Genomic DNA, 14,173 nt, shown 5'->3' with positions numbered 1-14,173 from the left:
AGATATATATATATATATTTATATATATATATATATATATATATATATATATATATATATATATATATATATATATATATATATATATATATATATATATATATATATATATATATATATATATATATTTTAAATTAACAAATGATATGACTACATTTGTAATTCATTTTTTTACCGTTCAACAGATATATTTGTCGAATTACAAGTAGATCTTGTGGTACCTACCTCAATAATTTTTATGGGTATTTTTTCATATTGTTTTGTGATCTTATTTACTAGCCATATAATTTTGACAGTTGTTGTCGAAATGTCAAACCTGACACCTGTATTCAGGGGGGGTCGACTCGTAAACGTCAGATTGTTCAAAAAACGACCAGAAAATGACGAGACACACTAATACACTAACAAAAACACCAAAACGGGAACGAAAAATACGAGATACCAACAAGTTGTTCAAATATTTCAAATAAATATAGACAGACTATGGTTATAGATAATTATCAATCGAAAAATAGAAATCCGTATATGAAGAACTTGATAATATTGAGTATTATGCCAAAGTTAAAGTTAAATTTTGCGTATGAAAGTGTAGTTTTTCTAACTTAACACTACGCTCCCTTGAACTTCTGCAGCACCCCCCCAAATGCAAAAAATTTAAAAACGCCCACAAAGGGGCGCTGGCACCCCCGTTAAGAAACATAACTTCAGGAAGTGGTGGGCATTCCTTCCGCCCTTTTAAAATATTGTATTTTCTAGAATTTTTAATATAATAAAGTAATTTGTAAATTCTATCGTTTTTGTTTTTGTTGAAAAGCCTTATATTTATACATAGTTTGGGATAATAATTTCAAAAAAGTTACCATTACCATTTACCATTGTAAGGTTGAGTTGAGTAACCATTATTAATCGCCTGAACTCTTTTTATAAATGTCGCGTTTTAGCCGTGACCTTTCTATTTTTGTTTACACTGAAATAAATAAATTTAGATAGTGAAATTTCTTCTTTGTAATATTAATATTATAATTTTGAAAATATGTTATACAACAAATTTCAATATAAATACCATTTAACCTGAAAAATGAATGATAAATATTTCGGCGGGTGGATTTGACATTCAGCCGCGGCGAAGTCACGCCCAGCCGGGAGCTTAGTACTTCTAGCCGTTTACGTCACTTCCGGCCGCTGGCGAATATCACTTCCAGCCATAAAAAATCGAGGTAGTTGGCGGTCTTTATATAAAATAGTTAGTCTGTGTCCAGGGGGGGTCGACTCGTAAACGTCAGATTGTTCAAAAAACGACCAGAAAATGACGAGACACACTAATACACTAACAAAAACACCAAAACGGGAACGAAAAATACGAGATACCAAAAAGTTGTTCAAATATTTCAAATAAATATAGACAGACTATGGTTATAGACAATTATCGATAGAAAAATAAAAATCCGTCTATGAAGAACTTCATAATATTGAGTATTATGCCAAAGTTAAAGTTAAATTTTGCGTATGAAAGTGTAGTTTTTCTTACTTAACATAACGCTCCCTTGAACTTCTGCAGCACCCCCCAAATGCAAAAAATTTAAAAACGCCTAGCCAGACTTCCAAAACACCCACAAAGGGGCGCTGGCACGCCCGTTAAGAAACATAACTTCAGAAAGTGGTGGGCACTCCTTCCGCCCTTTTAAAATATTGTATTTTCTAGAATTTTAAATATAATATAGTAATTTGAAAATTCTATCGTTTTTGTTTTTGTTGAAAAGCCTTATATTTATACATAGTTTGGGGTAGTAATTTCAAAAAAGTTACCATTACCATTTACCATTGTAAGGCTGAGTTGAGTAACCATTATTAATCGCCTGAACTCTTTTTATAAATGTCGCGTTTTAGCCGTGACCTTTCTATTTTTGTTTACACTGAAATAAATAAATTTAGATAGTGAAATATCTTCTTTGTAATATTAATATTATAATTTTGAAAATATGTTATACAACAAATTTCAATATAAATACCATTTAACCTGAAAAATGAATGATAAATATTTCGGCGGGTGGATTTGACATTCAGCCGCGGCGAAGTCACGCCCAGCCGGGAGCTTAGTACTTCTAGCCGTTTACGTCACTTCCGGCCGCTGGCGAATATCACTTCCAGCCATAAAAAATCGAGGTAGTTGGCAGTCTTTATATAAAATAGTTAGTCTGTGCCTGTATTTTCGGATGTTATTGTCCCTATTTTTACAACTCCTATAGGATATTAATGTGTATTGCATAGCATTTTACCAATAAAATAAAATAAAAAGGCGAATGACCAGAATGAAGTTTAGCAAAATATGCCGAATTTGCCTTGAACGCGGTGAAATGAAGTCCCTTTTTACGAGAAATTTTATAAACAACATTCAATTGTCGTGCGCTGAAGCGATGCTGCAAATAACTTCCGTTCCGGTTAGTATTTAGTTATAATACTAAAAATCGTCTTAGTTTATCAATAATTTATTTAACGTTTCCAGGAGTACAATAATTGATGTCCGACTCTCTCTGGGGAGTGGGTTTTTTTTTTACATTAAATATGTATTTTTTAAAAATAAAATCTTTGTATTATGAAGATAGAAATTATGTAAAAATAAATAAATAAAAAAAAGGTCGCCTTCTCTAGGTTTTATTTTATAGCAAAGTTAAATACAAATATTCACAGATGTCATTACTATACAAATTATATCATACCAACTGACAGATGGACTTCGACGTTCATTTACGTCCATACTCCCGGAAAGGTTAAAGAATATCGCGATGTTTTATATAATTTGTTTAATTTCTTAATTTCTTTAATTTCTACAACCGTATCATCAAAAAACTAAAGATGTTGTAGGTGTGGCGGCTTTAGGGAGCTTTCAAAATATTTCCTTAATTTGGGTAAACTTATCGCGTAGCAGAGAAACCGTCAAAAGAACGAGGATGTTTTTGTAAAGTGACTCGAGCAGCCCTACGGCTAATATTACGCCTAAATGAGATGGTCTGGACATGTGGATTGAATGAGTGAGGAGAGAACAGAACAGTTAGAGTGAAGAGAGAACAAATTTATAAAAATAATGTAGTTGGAAAAAAGAGCAGAGGAAGACCGAGAAAGACTTGGCATTGTGAAATACTTGAAAGCGGTCGGGTCAGGAGTGGGAATAATCGGCGGGTATGTATGAGGAGATTCATGAATGTGGAAGAGGCGAAGAATAAACATTGCAAACGCAAAGACAGAGTGGTGTGGCGTTCTATTCTCTCTGCCTACCCCTGCGGAAGCGGTGTGATGGTTAGTTACTTAAGATTTGATTAATAATTCAGAATAGATGTAACAAGTGCATAAGATAAGAATATAAAAATCTGGGCATGTACAGCGATTATGACCTGTTATTAAGCATTCAAAAAGTTACAAGAAATTCCATTCCATTGATAATATTGATTGTTTTCAGATCCGAGAAAAAGATGGTTTACCAAAAAATATTTGTAAAAAATGCATATCTAAGCTTAAATCGGCCTACAAATTTAAGCTTTTATGTCAAGAATCCTACAATAAACTCCTCGGATATCTAAAGAATAATGAAGTAACCAATCACGACAGCTATACATACGAAGACGAACAATCAGCCGATGAATTCCTCACCAAAATCAAAGTGGAAAACATAAAAAATGAATTCGGACCAAATTTGCCCGACCCTAATTCGGACCTGAAATCAGAAGATGAGAAAATCGGACATACAAATTTGACTGCAGAAAATTTCACACTTAATCCTCCCTGCCTCGCTGAAGACATCTCAAATCTACATACGCCAGTCGTTGTCCTAAATGACTCGAAAAAGCACAAATCCAAAAAGTCAAAGAAGAGAAAGTTCAAAGACAAATATCAGTGCGACATTTGCGGGAAAGTATTCAACCGAAAGGACAATTTGCGGGTTCACATTCTCGCCCAGATGGGCTCCAAGGGCTACATCTGCCACAAGAAAAGAAGCAGAGATAAACCATTGGTTATAAGTGAGAATCTGGACCGAGTCAAACCGTTATATCAGTGCAGAACTTGCAACAAGACCTTTCAGCAAAGCTCCAATCTGAAAAAACACGAGCTGGCCCATATCGGCATTAAGGGATACTTCTGCGAAATGTGCCAAAAGAGTTAGTATATAGCTCACTCCTTTCAACAACGTCATATGTACTATATGTACTATATCCAAGCAAAAGCGGCATATTGTTTACTTCATATTTACCCGCTACAGGGTAGAAAGTGTTGTTTTTGCATTTTGAAGAAAATGTATTGTTTAATTACAACATTTTGAGTGTGTCCAAATACTTGTTCACAAAATCTGGATTATCTCCAATTACAGGAGTTATTTTCATATTATTTTTGACATCCCATCAAAGATGTCTCTAGTGAAGTTCTAGTGATTCAAGAACAAGGTTTCTAAATTGGTTCATATATACAGAACTTCCAAGAATTTGAGTAGTGTGGTTGTCAATAATGGGTAGAATTGGTGAATGTTACACGTGTGTAAAGTGATCACTTAAACCAGCCTATGACGGTCGTCAGCCCCGTAAATGCCCAGACTTCCATATTCTTCTTCATCTTTGATGAGATGTCAAAAATAATATTGTTTAATTAATTTAAACTAAATATTTTTCAAATGGAGAAAAAACATTCAGGTTTTACCTAAAAAGATCTGTTGCATAGTAAAAAGTTCAATAAGTGGCTTGATATTTATTTTTAATACATTTCATTATATTTTTAAACTTTAAAAACGATCTCCTGAAAAATCAAGTTTTTTTTATATATGACGTTGTTAAAAGGAGTGAGCGATATGTCTACCCTAGACCCTTATCCACACCCATTGATGCAAATGGTACTGCATCAGATTGCAGCAGTGATAAATTAACTGTAAGTTATACAATGCCAAGGCCTGACCATTGGCATCTGCTGTATCGGACAAAATGGTTTTAAATATAAAAATGAAACACTTGTATGAGACCACTTTTTAAATTTATTAATGTAAATTTGACCAGTTTCAACAACTAAAGATGTTCTCATCAACGGGTGAAAATACACACTTTATATCTTCACCTGTTGATGAGAACCTCTGTAATTTAGAGAACTACAGAGGTAGTCCGGTTTACAATAATAAACTCAAAAAATGATCTCATATAAGTGTTTTACCTTTATATTTAAATCACAATGTCATTCCACAAAGTTAAAGCCGGATTAATAAATAATGAAATATATCTGGATCACAAATATATTATATTATTAATGTCCCCCAACTAAGCAAACACTTTGCTGCTCTTTCTGAAAGGAGAATTGCCACCCCTTGACGGTGATATCGTTCTTGGCCGGAGTGCAGACACGTGTGACTATCCAACAACCTCTTTCCAGATCCTTTCCATCGCGACTCGCTCAGTCCTAGGATTGCATCGCTCCTGTTCTCTTATACGGCTGTGAGACATGGCACCTTACAAGGGCCCAGAGCAGCCGTGAACACCTATTCTCAAAGCTTAGTAGCTTTGAGAATAGGTGTTTGCGGAGGATTTTAGGCGTGCGGTGGTTTGACTTTGTGAGGAATGAAGAGATAAGGCGTAGGACGCAGCAAATCGTGGTCACAACTGTCGTCAAGAAAAGGCGATTCAGTTGGTTTGGCCATGTACTCCGCATGCCTCCTGAGAGCCGCCATCAAGCTTGCCTCTTTTACAAGGCATCAGGTTCGCGCCGCCCAGGACGACCACTGCTGACAATTCGTCGGCAGTTTTCGTCAGAACTTCGGGACGCGGATCTGACTTGGGAGGATGCAAGGGAGCTGGCAGCTGACAGAAAAGCCTGGAGACAGTTTGTGGACTCCATATGCTCCACCTAGGGAGCGGATAGGGTTTATTTTTATTATTATTAATGTCCCCACAAAGTATCTACAAAAAACATTCAAGAAAAAATGTTTACAATGCACAATTTTTTTCAAATTTCTTATATTTTGTCCCAATTTAAATCCAGCCTTCAGCTCCGAATCGGCGCATCGCTCGGTGCACGTGTCTCTGCGGTGCGCGGAGTGCGGGCGCGTGTTCAAGACGGGCGCAGGGCTGGACGCGCACGCCCGCCAGCACGCCCTGCCCCTGCCCTACCCCTGCACCCACCCTGGCTGCCAGAAGGCCTTCCCTAAGCCCAGCCGTCTGCAGATGCATCTGTGAGTCGAGCTCCATTTTCACTTCACAGACTGCGTGATCTCAGATCAAATCTTGGCAAAATAGAAATTAGTATTGGTTGTAAAATATTAAATGTTAAAATATTTTAACCCTTTTCACTCTGACCATTTTTTCTCATAACTGATCAGCTACTCTGATCAAAAAAATGTGACGTTTTTCTACCATTAAAATGAATATTTTGGTTCCCTTATTTTGGGACACTCTTCTGGCAATTCGTACGACCATGTTAATTAAGATTAACTGTATTTATCTAAAATATTTTTTGGTAGAATATACTCGGGTGATAGAGAAATCAGTGATCAAAGTTATACCTGCGCTGGGCCAGACATTGTGACCCACGGAGCTGCCTACTAGAATGTCTGGCCTACAGAGTGGCAAGAGTTAAAGAAATATATGACTAAGAAAATACAGTGGAACCTCTCATAATGAGTAATTTGCATAACAAACAAAAAAATATGTGAAAAAGTTGCTCTCTTAATGTGCGAATTTCCCATAAGGAGTTACAGAGAAAGGGCAGTAAAAATAAAAATGTTTGCTTAGTGAATATTTCGCGTAACAAGTAAGATTCTAGTACAAATTATGCTTTTATGACAGGTTCAACTGTATAGGTGGCGAATGTGAGCGGGAGAACAGAACGAGGATGGCCGAAAAAGACTTGGAACGATCAGATTAATCAGAACCTAAAACCTGGTGGGGTCAAAAGTTAAAATAATCGGAGGGCATGTATGACTAGATGTATGGGTGTGAAGGAAGGAGTATATATCAGGACAGAACAGGATAGACAGTGTGGCGTTCCATCCTCTCTACCCCTGCATACAAACGGCGTGATGGTAGTAGCAGCAGTAGTCATATTATAAGCATTATCGATAAAATTAAGAAATGTGTGTTGAAACAGTTTGGACATGTGTTGTGAAGCGAATGTCGAAGGAAAAAGAAGCAGAGAAAGACCGAGGAAAACTTGACATGATCAGGTAAAATATGGACCAAAGGCAAAATAGAGGAATGGAATCATTAAAAATTGTAAAATATGCTGAAAGCTGCATTTTCTTTCTTTACTTTTTGTGCGTATTAAAATAGATTTAAAAAAAGAACCCATGTAAAAGAACTCCACCGACAAGACACAAGGCTTGGTGATTCTATGCAAATATGTAAATATTTATAAATTTTAACAAATAAATTAAATAAAAGGGAAAAAAGAAGTTCATTGCTCATTAAAAATGTTAGCGAAAGGGAGATCTTTTCTGAATAGATGTTAGTTCTGTGGAATGGTACTTTAAGTGTCGTTTATGGTTTTTCCAGAACAACTCACACAGGAGAAAGAAACTTTATCTGCCAATACTGCTCCCACGCTGCCAGGAATAAGAAGCAACTCACTATACACATTAAGTATGTATATTTTAGATTTTTTTATGGCACTCAAAAACTGGGAAAATATATACTATAACTTATAGAATTCTCACTCCGTGGTCAGAAGTGGAAAGCTATTTACTACACACAGTTCTCAACAGATGGCAGTCCGACTGAGATACAAAAGTGGTTGTCAATATACTCTATGTAGGTACATACAACTTTCAACTTACTTCAGCCTTCTTCTTGTGTCCAGTATTGAACAAAGGCCTCCCTCTTGGACTTCCACAGTTCTCGGTTGGACGCGACTCTCTTCCAGTGCAAGCCCACTACTTTTTTAATGTCATCGGACCATCTTGTCTGGGGCCTATCCACGCTTCTGCGTTCTGTTCTAGGCCTCCTTTCAAGCACCTTTTTGTCCATCATTGGACATACACGCCACATGACCTGCCCAGTTCCACTTTTGTTTGATTTATTTTCAATTGGTCTGGGTGTTTGTGGTGCATTTTTCACATTGACCTTCTCTACCCTACATGTAGACAAACCTTTAAAAAGTAGAGTCTTTGAGGGTTATTCCTTAAAATTAAAAATTGAATATTTCTGAAAGCTGCATTTACCCGTGTTTATTTCTAGATACCATCACACAAAGGAGAAAAACTATGTGTGTGACACGTGTGGGAAGGCGTTTGTGACTTTGCAGGATAGAAACATCCATGCGCGGAGACACGATCTAGCACGCAACTACCACTGCACGCATTGCATCAAGAGCTTCAAATTTGACTTGTAAGTATTTCTCTATTTTTGCTCTTTTCCTCTAGTGCCAACCATACTGTGGAAATACTCTATTATATTTTATTTTTATTTTATTGTATTTGGAAATTTTACAGAACAGTTACATTAATACATTTACATTAACAAGTAACTAAAAACAGGTATTTGTACCATTTCAATTACAAAATTTCACATTTGTAATTTAATATAAATACTTGGAAGAGGGACGGGAGGGAGGAAAAAGGGAAAAAGGAAAGATCAAAGCTCAAGTCCAAGACAAATTATGTGAAAATAGGGACACACCACAATATGAATATCGATTTACAACTCGATATTCATATCGTGGTGTGTCTGACTTATCTCAGTGCTCAGTGATTTTATTTCCCGCAGTGATCTCCGAAACCATTTGAAGACTCACTCGAGCGAGAAGCGGTTCGGCTGTTCATTCTGTGAGTCGCGCTTCCATCGCAAGCAGCACAAGGAGAAACATGAATCACGCGTCCACAACATCGAGCGCTCACACATCAAGACTCCATTCTTCTTATCTTCCAGCTCCAAGTCTCTTCAGGCCAGGAAACTGGACTCCGTATCCCTGGAAGGAGATCCCCTTCTCGCCGCTACAACTGATCCATAGCTAGTGACAAAAATAACCTTATTCTTCTTCTTGGGGTAGGCCTTGTAGCCTGTGTTAAGAGAGATTAGCCTCCTGCGATGTTGATTCCCAGCTGTCAATCTATCTCTTTGGTAGTCTGTCCGGGAGTCAACTACCTTAGGGTTTGTTTGGCTGTGCAGTGCAATGTGGGGGAGTCTGGATGGTCCCATTTTCCTCACATGCGCATACCACTGTCTCCTTCGTTGCCTTCGTCAGGGGACCTGACGACATCTTCAATCTCGCATATATCCCTTATCCTGGCGTTTCTTATTCTGTCTCGTAGACTTTTAATAAGACCCCACTTCCCATAAATCTGTCATGTCCCAATGACAGATTTATGGGAAGGTCTGATGTTGTATGGGGAACCCGCCAGCACAGCGCAAGTTCAAACTGCTCCTGCATCACATGATGTATTCTATGAAAATGGGCAAGTCTGAAAAAAAACAATGTCAAGACATAGACCTTTATATTACAATAAACATTATGTTTGGAACCAGATCCTGATTTGGTGTGATTTATGAACAATAAAAAATTGTTTTATTAAAATTAACATTTCCTGTTTTTTATTTTACATCTTTTCTTTAAGGTTTCTTAATTTTTACTCTTTTTGTAGTTTTGTTACCCATTTTTCTGGTTAAAAATAATTACAATTAGCGTGTATATTGTATTTTGTTGTTTACCCACGCACAGACTATGCCTATGGCTATGTCTATGTGGGATTTTTTTGTTTGTGTTTTAAATACATACCAATTCTGAAATAACAAAATTGCAATGATGATGGGCAAAATCTTCTTCTGTGTGTGTGTCTTGTCAGGTCCTCCTGACGTTGACTACCACTTGAGAGTACTGTCCTTGTCTCAGGCAGCTCTAAACAACGCCTCGATGGTCCTGGCCCTGTCCAATCTCGTATATATTAACAGTGAAATGTAATTAAAAATATTAAATTAATAATAATAATGATAACAATTTTATTAATTTCAAAAATAATAAATTTATATGGATAAATATAAACATATTATATTACACAGGTATGTGCTATAATTTGACATTTTTCTCAGACCAAGACTTCATTCAATAAAATTATTATTGAATAGTAAAGTAGGTACTACTTAAATACTTAATGGTATAGTAATACTTAATAGTACTACTTCACATATGACTACTTAACAAAATATAGAGTTTTTAATACGTCTTCTGAAAGATAAATTATAAACTCTGAGCAAGCGAATGGTTTCTCACCCGTATGGGTAAACACGCGTTGCTTTAACCGCCCTACACATACGATCCCGTATGACCTACGCGCACGAGAAAAGATATACGTTCCAAAAATATTTAATGCGTACCGGATACACAGACAAGTTTTTGTCAGGTTCATACATGACAATATTTTGTGCCAACAAACAATTCTTTTTTTAAATATACCTGAAAATAACCCGAAGGTAGGGTGGTTAAAGCCTTTTTCTGTGGACACTTATACTCACTCTGGGCAAGAGAATGATTTTTAATTGTACGGCTAAACATTAAAAAGCCTCTTTAGAGCCCCTTTTCGTGAAAATACTTGTTGACACTCTCAACGAGCTAATGGTTTCTCACCAATATGGGAAAACATGTGTTAATTTAAAACTTGTTTAATGTGAACGCACGCACTCTGAGCAAGCGAATGGTTTCTTATTAGTGTGGGTTGTTTAAATTATTATACAAGTGTTGTTTTAAATTGTTTTTCTTGTACACTTCAACGCATGTTCTGAGCAAGAGAATGATTTCTCGCCAGTATTTCTTACCATAATTTGCTTATCTCAACCACCTTTAAAGCCCCTTTTCGTGATTAGGCACTCTTCACAATGGTTTTTTCAGCAGCATAAGTAAACATGTGTTGATTCAAATGTTCTGTAGACGTTTATATTCACATTCTGAACAAAAATAAGGCTTTTGTATCGACGATATATGTATGTATGATACCTAAAATCCCGCCCTGACGAAACTATTTTTAGCCGGTTCCGTAAATATTTTGTAACATCCGTTTTCTCCGGCAAAAATAAACGAAATTCAAATCCTAAGGGCGCTTGTCCACTACTCGGAATTTTACCGTCCGGCACGTCAGTTAGTGTTTTAAAACGATGACTGAAAAAACGTATTTTTTCAATAAGAAAACAATGTTTTAAGAAAAAAAATCAATTACGTCGGATGTTACCCGGGTTTAGAGAAAGTTAGTGTCTTACTCTATTACTTTTCAGAAGAGCGGAAAAACATTAATAACTTTGAAATAAATTTCCCTATTTGTATTTTTAAACTTTGTTATCATAACGAAAATGTTTAATTTTACTGTAATGTTAAACAATTCAATTCGTTAACAATTCATTCATGGTTTGAACCATTTGAAAATTATGGTTCAAATATAATAAAACGCAAAGTTTTTTTTGTAAATATAAAACATTTATTTTGAAAAATATTCATCTAAAGACGCATAACGATATGAATTTTTTAGTCATTGCAATATACCAGATAATGCACAGGGCACCGTATCAGTGAAGAGTTCAAGATGAAGGGGTTCCTTTATGGGAAAGGAAATGCAATAATTGGTAGGAACAGTAAAACGGTAGCTAATGGCTAGGGTACAAGGTTGCATACCCATACTCGTACCAGCTTGTGTGATTAAAATAAGTCGAATAAATTGCTTGACGTTGTTAGCACTCTTAGCGTTCTTCAAATTCTTAGAATTTAAAGTTCATAATTTGTAATTACAAATAAAAATAAAACTTTATTGCAGTTAGACAAGGTCGTATCTATCTTTAGAGACGTTATAAAACGTTTGTATATGGAAATCTTAACATCTGCAGTAAGTTTGTTATAATATATGTTGATGTAAAACGAGTTTTTCTAATATATATTAGTAAATTTGATGCGTTTTATTAAACTAAATTGAATGGATATTAATTTTAGCTGTGGAATTTTGCCAAAAGTGTAAATAATCTCAGCAACACAGCTCTCGGTCTTTTAAGAAAAGCGCTCGAACCGACAGTTCTTCGATTAAAATCCTCGACATCGAATCATTCGTCAGTATACAAATATTTACAAATACATGTATGTATACCGTGAAATAAACTGCGATGCAGAATTGATAATATTGTTAGTTTATTGCTGTTTTCAGGGGGTGGATAGTATTCTTCATAATAATCCCTTTATTATAAAAATGCATATTTTTCGTAAAAAACGTTTACGTGATATTGTGCAATGTAATGATATGTTGTTCCAAAGACCATTTCCGTGAACTTTTGAAATCGCAATACGAGCAGGAGAATGGTTTCTCACCAGTATGTGTAACCATTTGCCTCCCTAAACCCCCTTTCTTTGAAAATTTATAGTAACATTCTGAGCAAGAAAATGGTTTCTCAGCAGTGTGAGTTAACATGTGTTGATTTAAATGTTCTTTCTGTGTACATTCATATTTACATTCTGAACAAGAATAAGGCTTTTCATCAGTATGGGTCAACATGTGTCTTTTTAAATCACCATTTTTGGAAAATTTTGAATGACACTCTGAACAAGAAAATGGTTTCTCACCAGTATGCGTAAACATGTGCTGTTTTAAATGCTTTTTCTGTGAAAACTTATAATCACACTCTAAGCAAGAAAATGGTTTTTCCCCAGTATGGGTAAACATATGTCTCTTTAAATCCGTTTTTTGCGAACATTTATATTGACATTCCGGGCAAGAGAATGGGTTTTCACCAGTATGGATTAACTTGTGTCTCTTCAAATGTATTTTATAAAAACTTTCATATTGACACTCCGAACAACGAAATGGTTTCTCGCCGGTATGAGTTACCATATGTAATTTCAGTTTTGATTTAACCGAACATTTATATTGACACTCTGAGCATGCGAATGGTTTCTCACCGGTATGGGTAAATATGTGTCGTATCAAATGGAATTTCTGTAAACATTTGAAATCACACTGTGAACAAGTGAATGGTTTTTCACTAGCATGGATTAACATGTGCCTCTTTAAATCTCCTTTTTTTGAAAACTTATAATGACACTCTGAGCAAGAGAATGGTTTCTCTCCAGTATGGGTAAACATGTGTTGTTTTAAATGCTTTTTGTGTAAACATTTATACTGACATTCTGAGCAAGAAAAGGGTTTCTCGCCACTATGAATAAGGACGTGTCTATTTAATTCCCCTTTATAAGAAGATTTGTACTGACACTCCGAGCAAGAGAATATTTTCTCACTGGTATGAGATAAAAGGTGAGATTTTAGTTCCCGTTTCATTGAACAAGTAAATTTACACTTAGAACATGATATTATTTTTCTGGGTACTTTGGAAACCAATCCTTTAATGTTCTTTGAATATGTAGGTTTTATTCCGCTATTTATCATATCTGGAAAACAAAACATAGTTCATATTGTAAAATTTTAAATAAAAGTGCATCCTTGCATAGGGAGCGCATCCATGTACACTGCAAGGAGTACATTGATTTAAGAAATTACTGACAGGAATTATGTAGTCGCGTGTACGGTCAGCAAGGTACATAATGTAACAAAGGTATTTAAGGATAGAGAGAACATAGAGTTACCCAAATCAGTTTCAACTGTGCCCGAGGATTTCAAACATGCTTGTTCAATTTCCGTATGACTGTCATCAATCTCAGTATAGATTTGTATTACACTACCCTCTGTGCACTGCAGTTCAGTACTAATCCCCGTTTCAATACGGACACCATACTCTATTTTTACTTCGGTTTTGATAATAGGTACTTCTGGATAAACAACATTCGAACGTGACAAGTCTGCGTAACAGCGCGGCGAATCTAAGCTGCCCATAACAGACTCGGGGTCGCTCTCGAATATTGCCTTAACTCCAGTGTGAAGAGAATCTCCTGCTTTCATCTCAATACTTTCCATCTTATAGTCAAATAGCGTTGTCATTTCTAGTATTATTATTTCCCGCAATTATCGTACTATTTGTCACGTCCTTGCTTTATTTTTGACAGATGGATATTATTGTTAAATTTTGATGATTCGCCAAGCTTGATGTGTAGTATCGAACCAATATTTAGTTACACCAGTTAATCCTTTACTGGAACAGTAAAAACCGTCGAACGCTAGGTTTACATTCAAATACTAATATAATAGTACGAAGGAGCACTGAACTATCGCTGCTATTTTACCTAGCATAGACAATAA

At 35.7% G+C, this 14,173-nt stretch overlaps 2 protein-coding genes across 3 annotated transcripts; one reads left to right on the top strand and one right to left on the bottom strand.

Annotated features, from left to right (window-relative positions):
- The first annotated feature begins 2,300 nt into the window (after positions 1-2,300).
- On the top strand, positions 2,301-9,536 carry LOC148302533 (zinc finger protein 711-like). 2 transcript variants are annotated; one of them, XM_088271499.1, is made up of 6 exons: positions 2,301-2,438; positions 3,455-4,151; positions 6,007-6,196; positions 7,515-7,601; positions 8,196-8,345; positions 8,724-9,536. In XM_088271499.1, exons 1-6 carry the CDS (start codon positions 2,301-2,303, stop codon positions 8,965-8,967), a joined length of 1,506 nt encoding a protein of 501 aa, XP_088127625.1. In that variant the 3' UTR covers positions 8,968-9,536. The 2 variants fall into 2 exon arrangements, with proteins under 2 accessions (XP_088127625.1, XP_088127624.1); XM_088271498.1 differs by having other exon boundaries at positions 8,706-9,484.
- Positions 9,537-11,396: 1,860 nt separating this feature from the next.
- Positions 11,397-14,149, bottom strand: LOC148302532 (uncharacterized). The gene is made up of 2 exons (XM_088271502.1): positions 13,564-14,149; positions 11,397-13,368 (listed from the first exon to the last, which is right to left on the bottom strand). Exons 1-2 carry the CDS (start codon positions 13,913-13,915, stop codon positions 12,200-12,202), a joined length of 1,521 nt encoding a protein of 506 aa, XP_088127628.1. The 5' UTR covers positions 13,916-14,149; the 3' UTR covers positions 11,397-12,199.
- Between the last annotated feature and the right edge of the window lie 24 nt (positions 14,150-14,173).

Source organism: Brachycentrus maculatus, unplaced genomic scaffold (genome assembly GCF_059751285.1).
Source record: "Brachycentrus maculatus isolate JH-2025_06_01 unplaced genomic scaffold, ASM5975128v1 h1tg000442l, whole genome shotgun sequence".
Taxonomy (NCBI): Eukaryota; Metazoa; Arthropoda; class Insecta; order Trichoptera; family Brachycentridae; genus Brachycentrus; species Brachycentrus maculatus.
The sequence above is the reverse complement of the archived record's forward strand: the minus strand, read 5'-3'. Positions and strand labels throughout refer to the sequence as shown.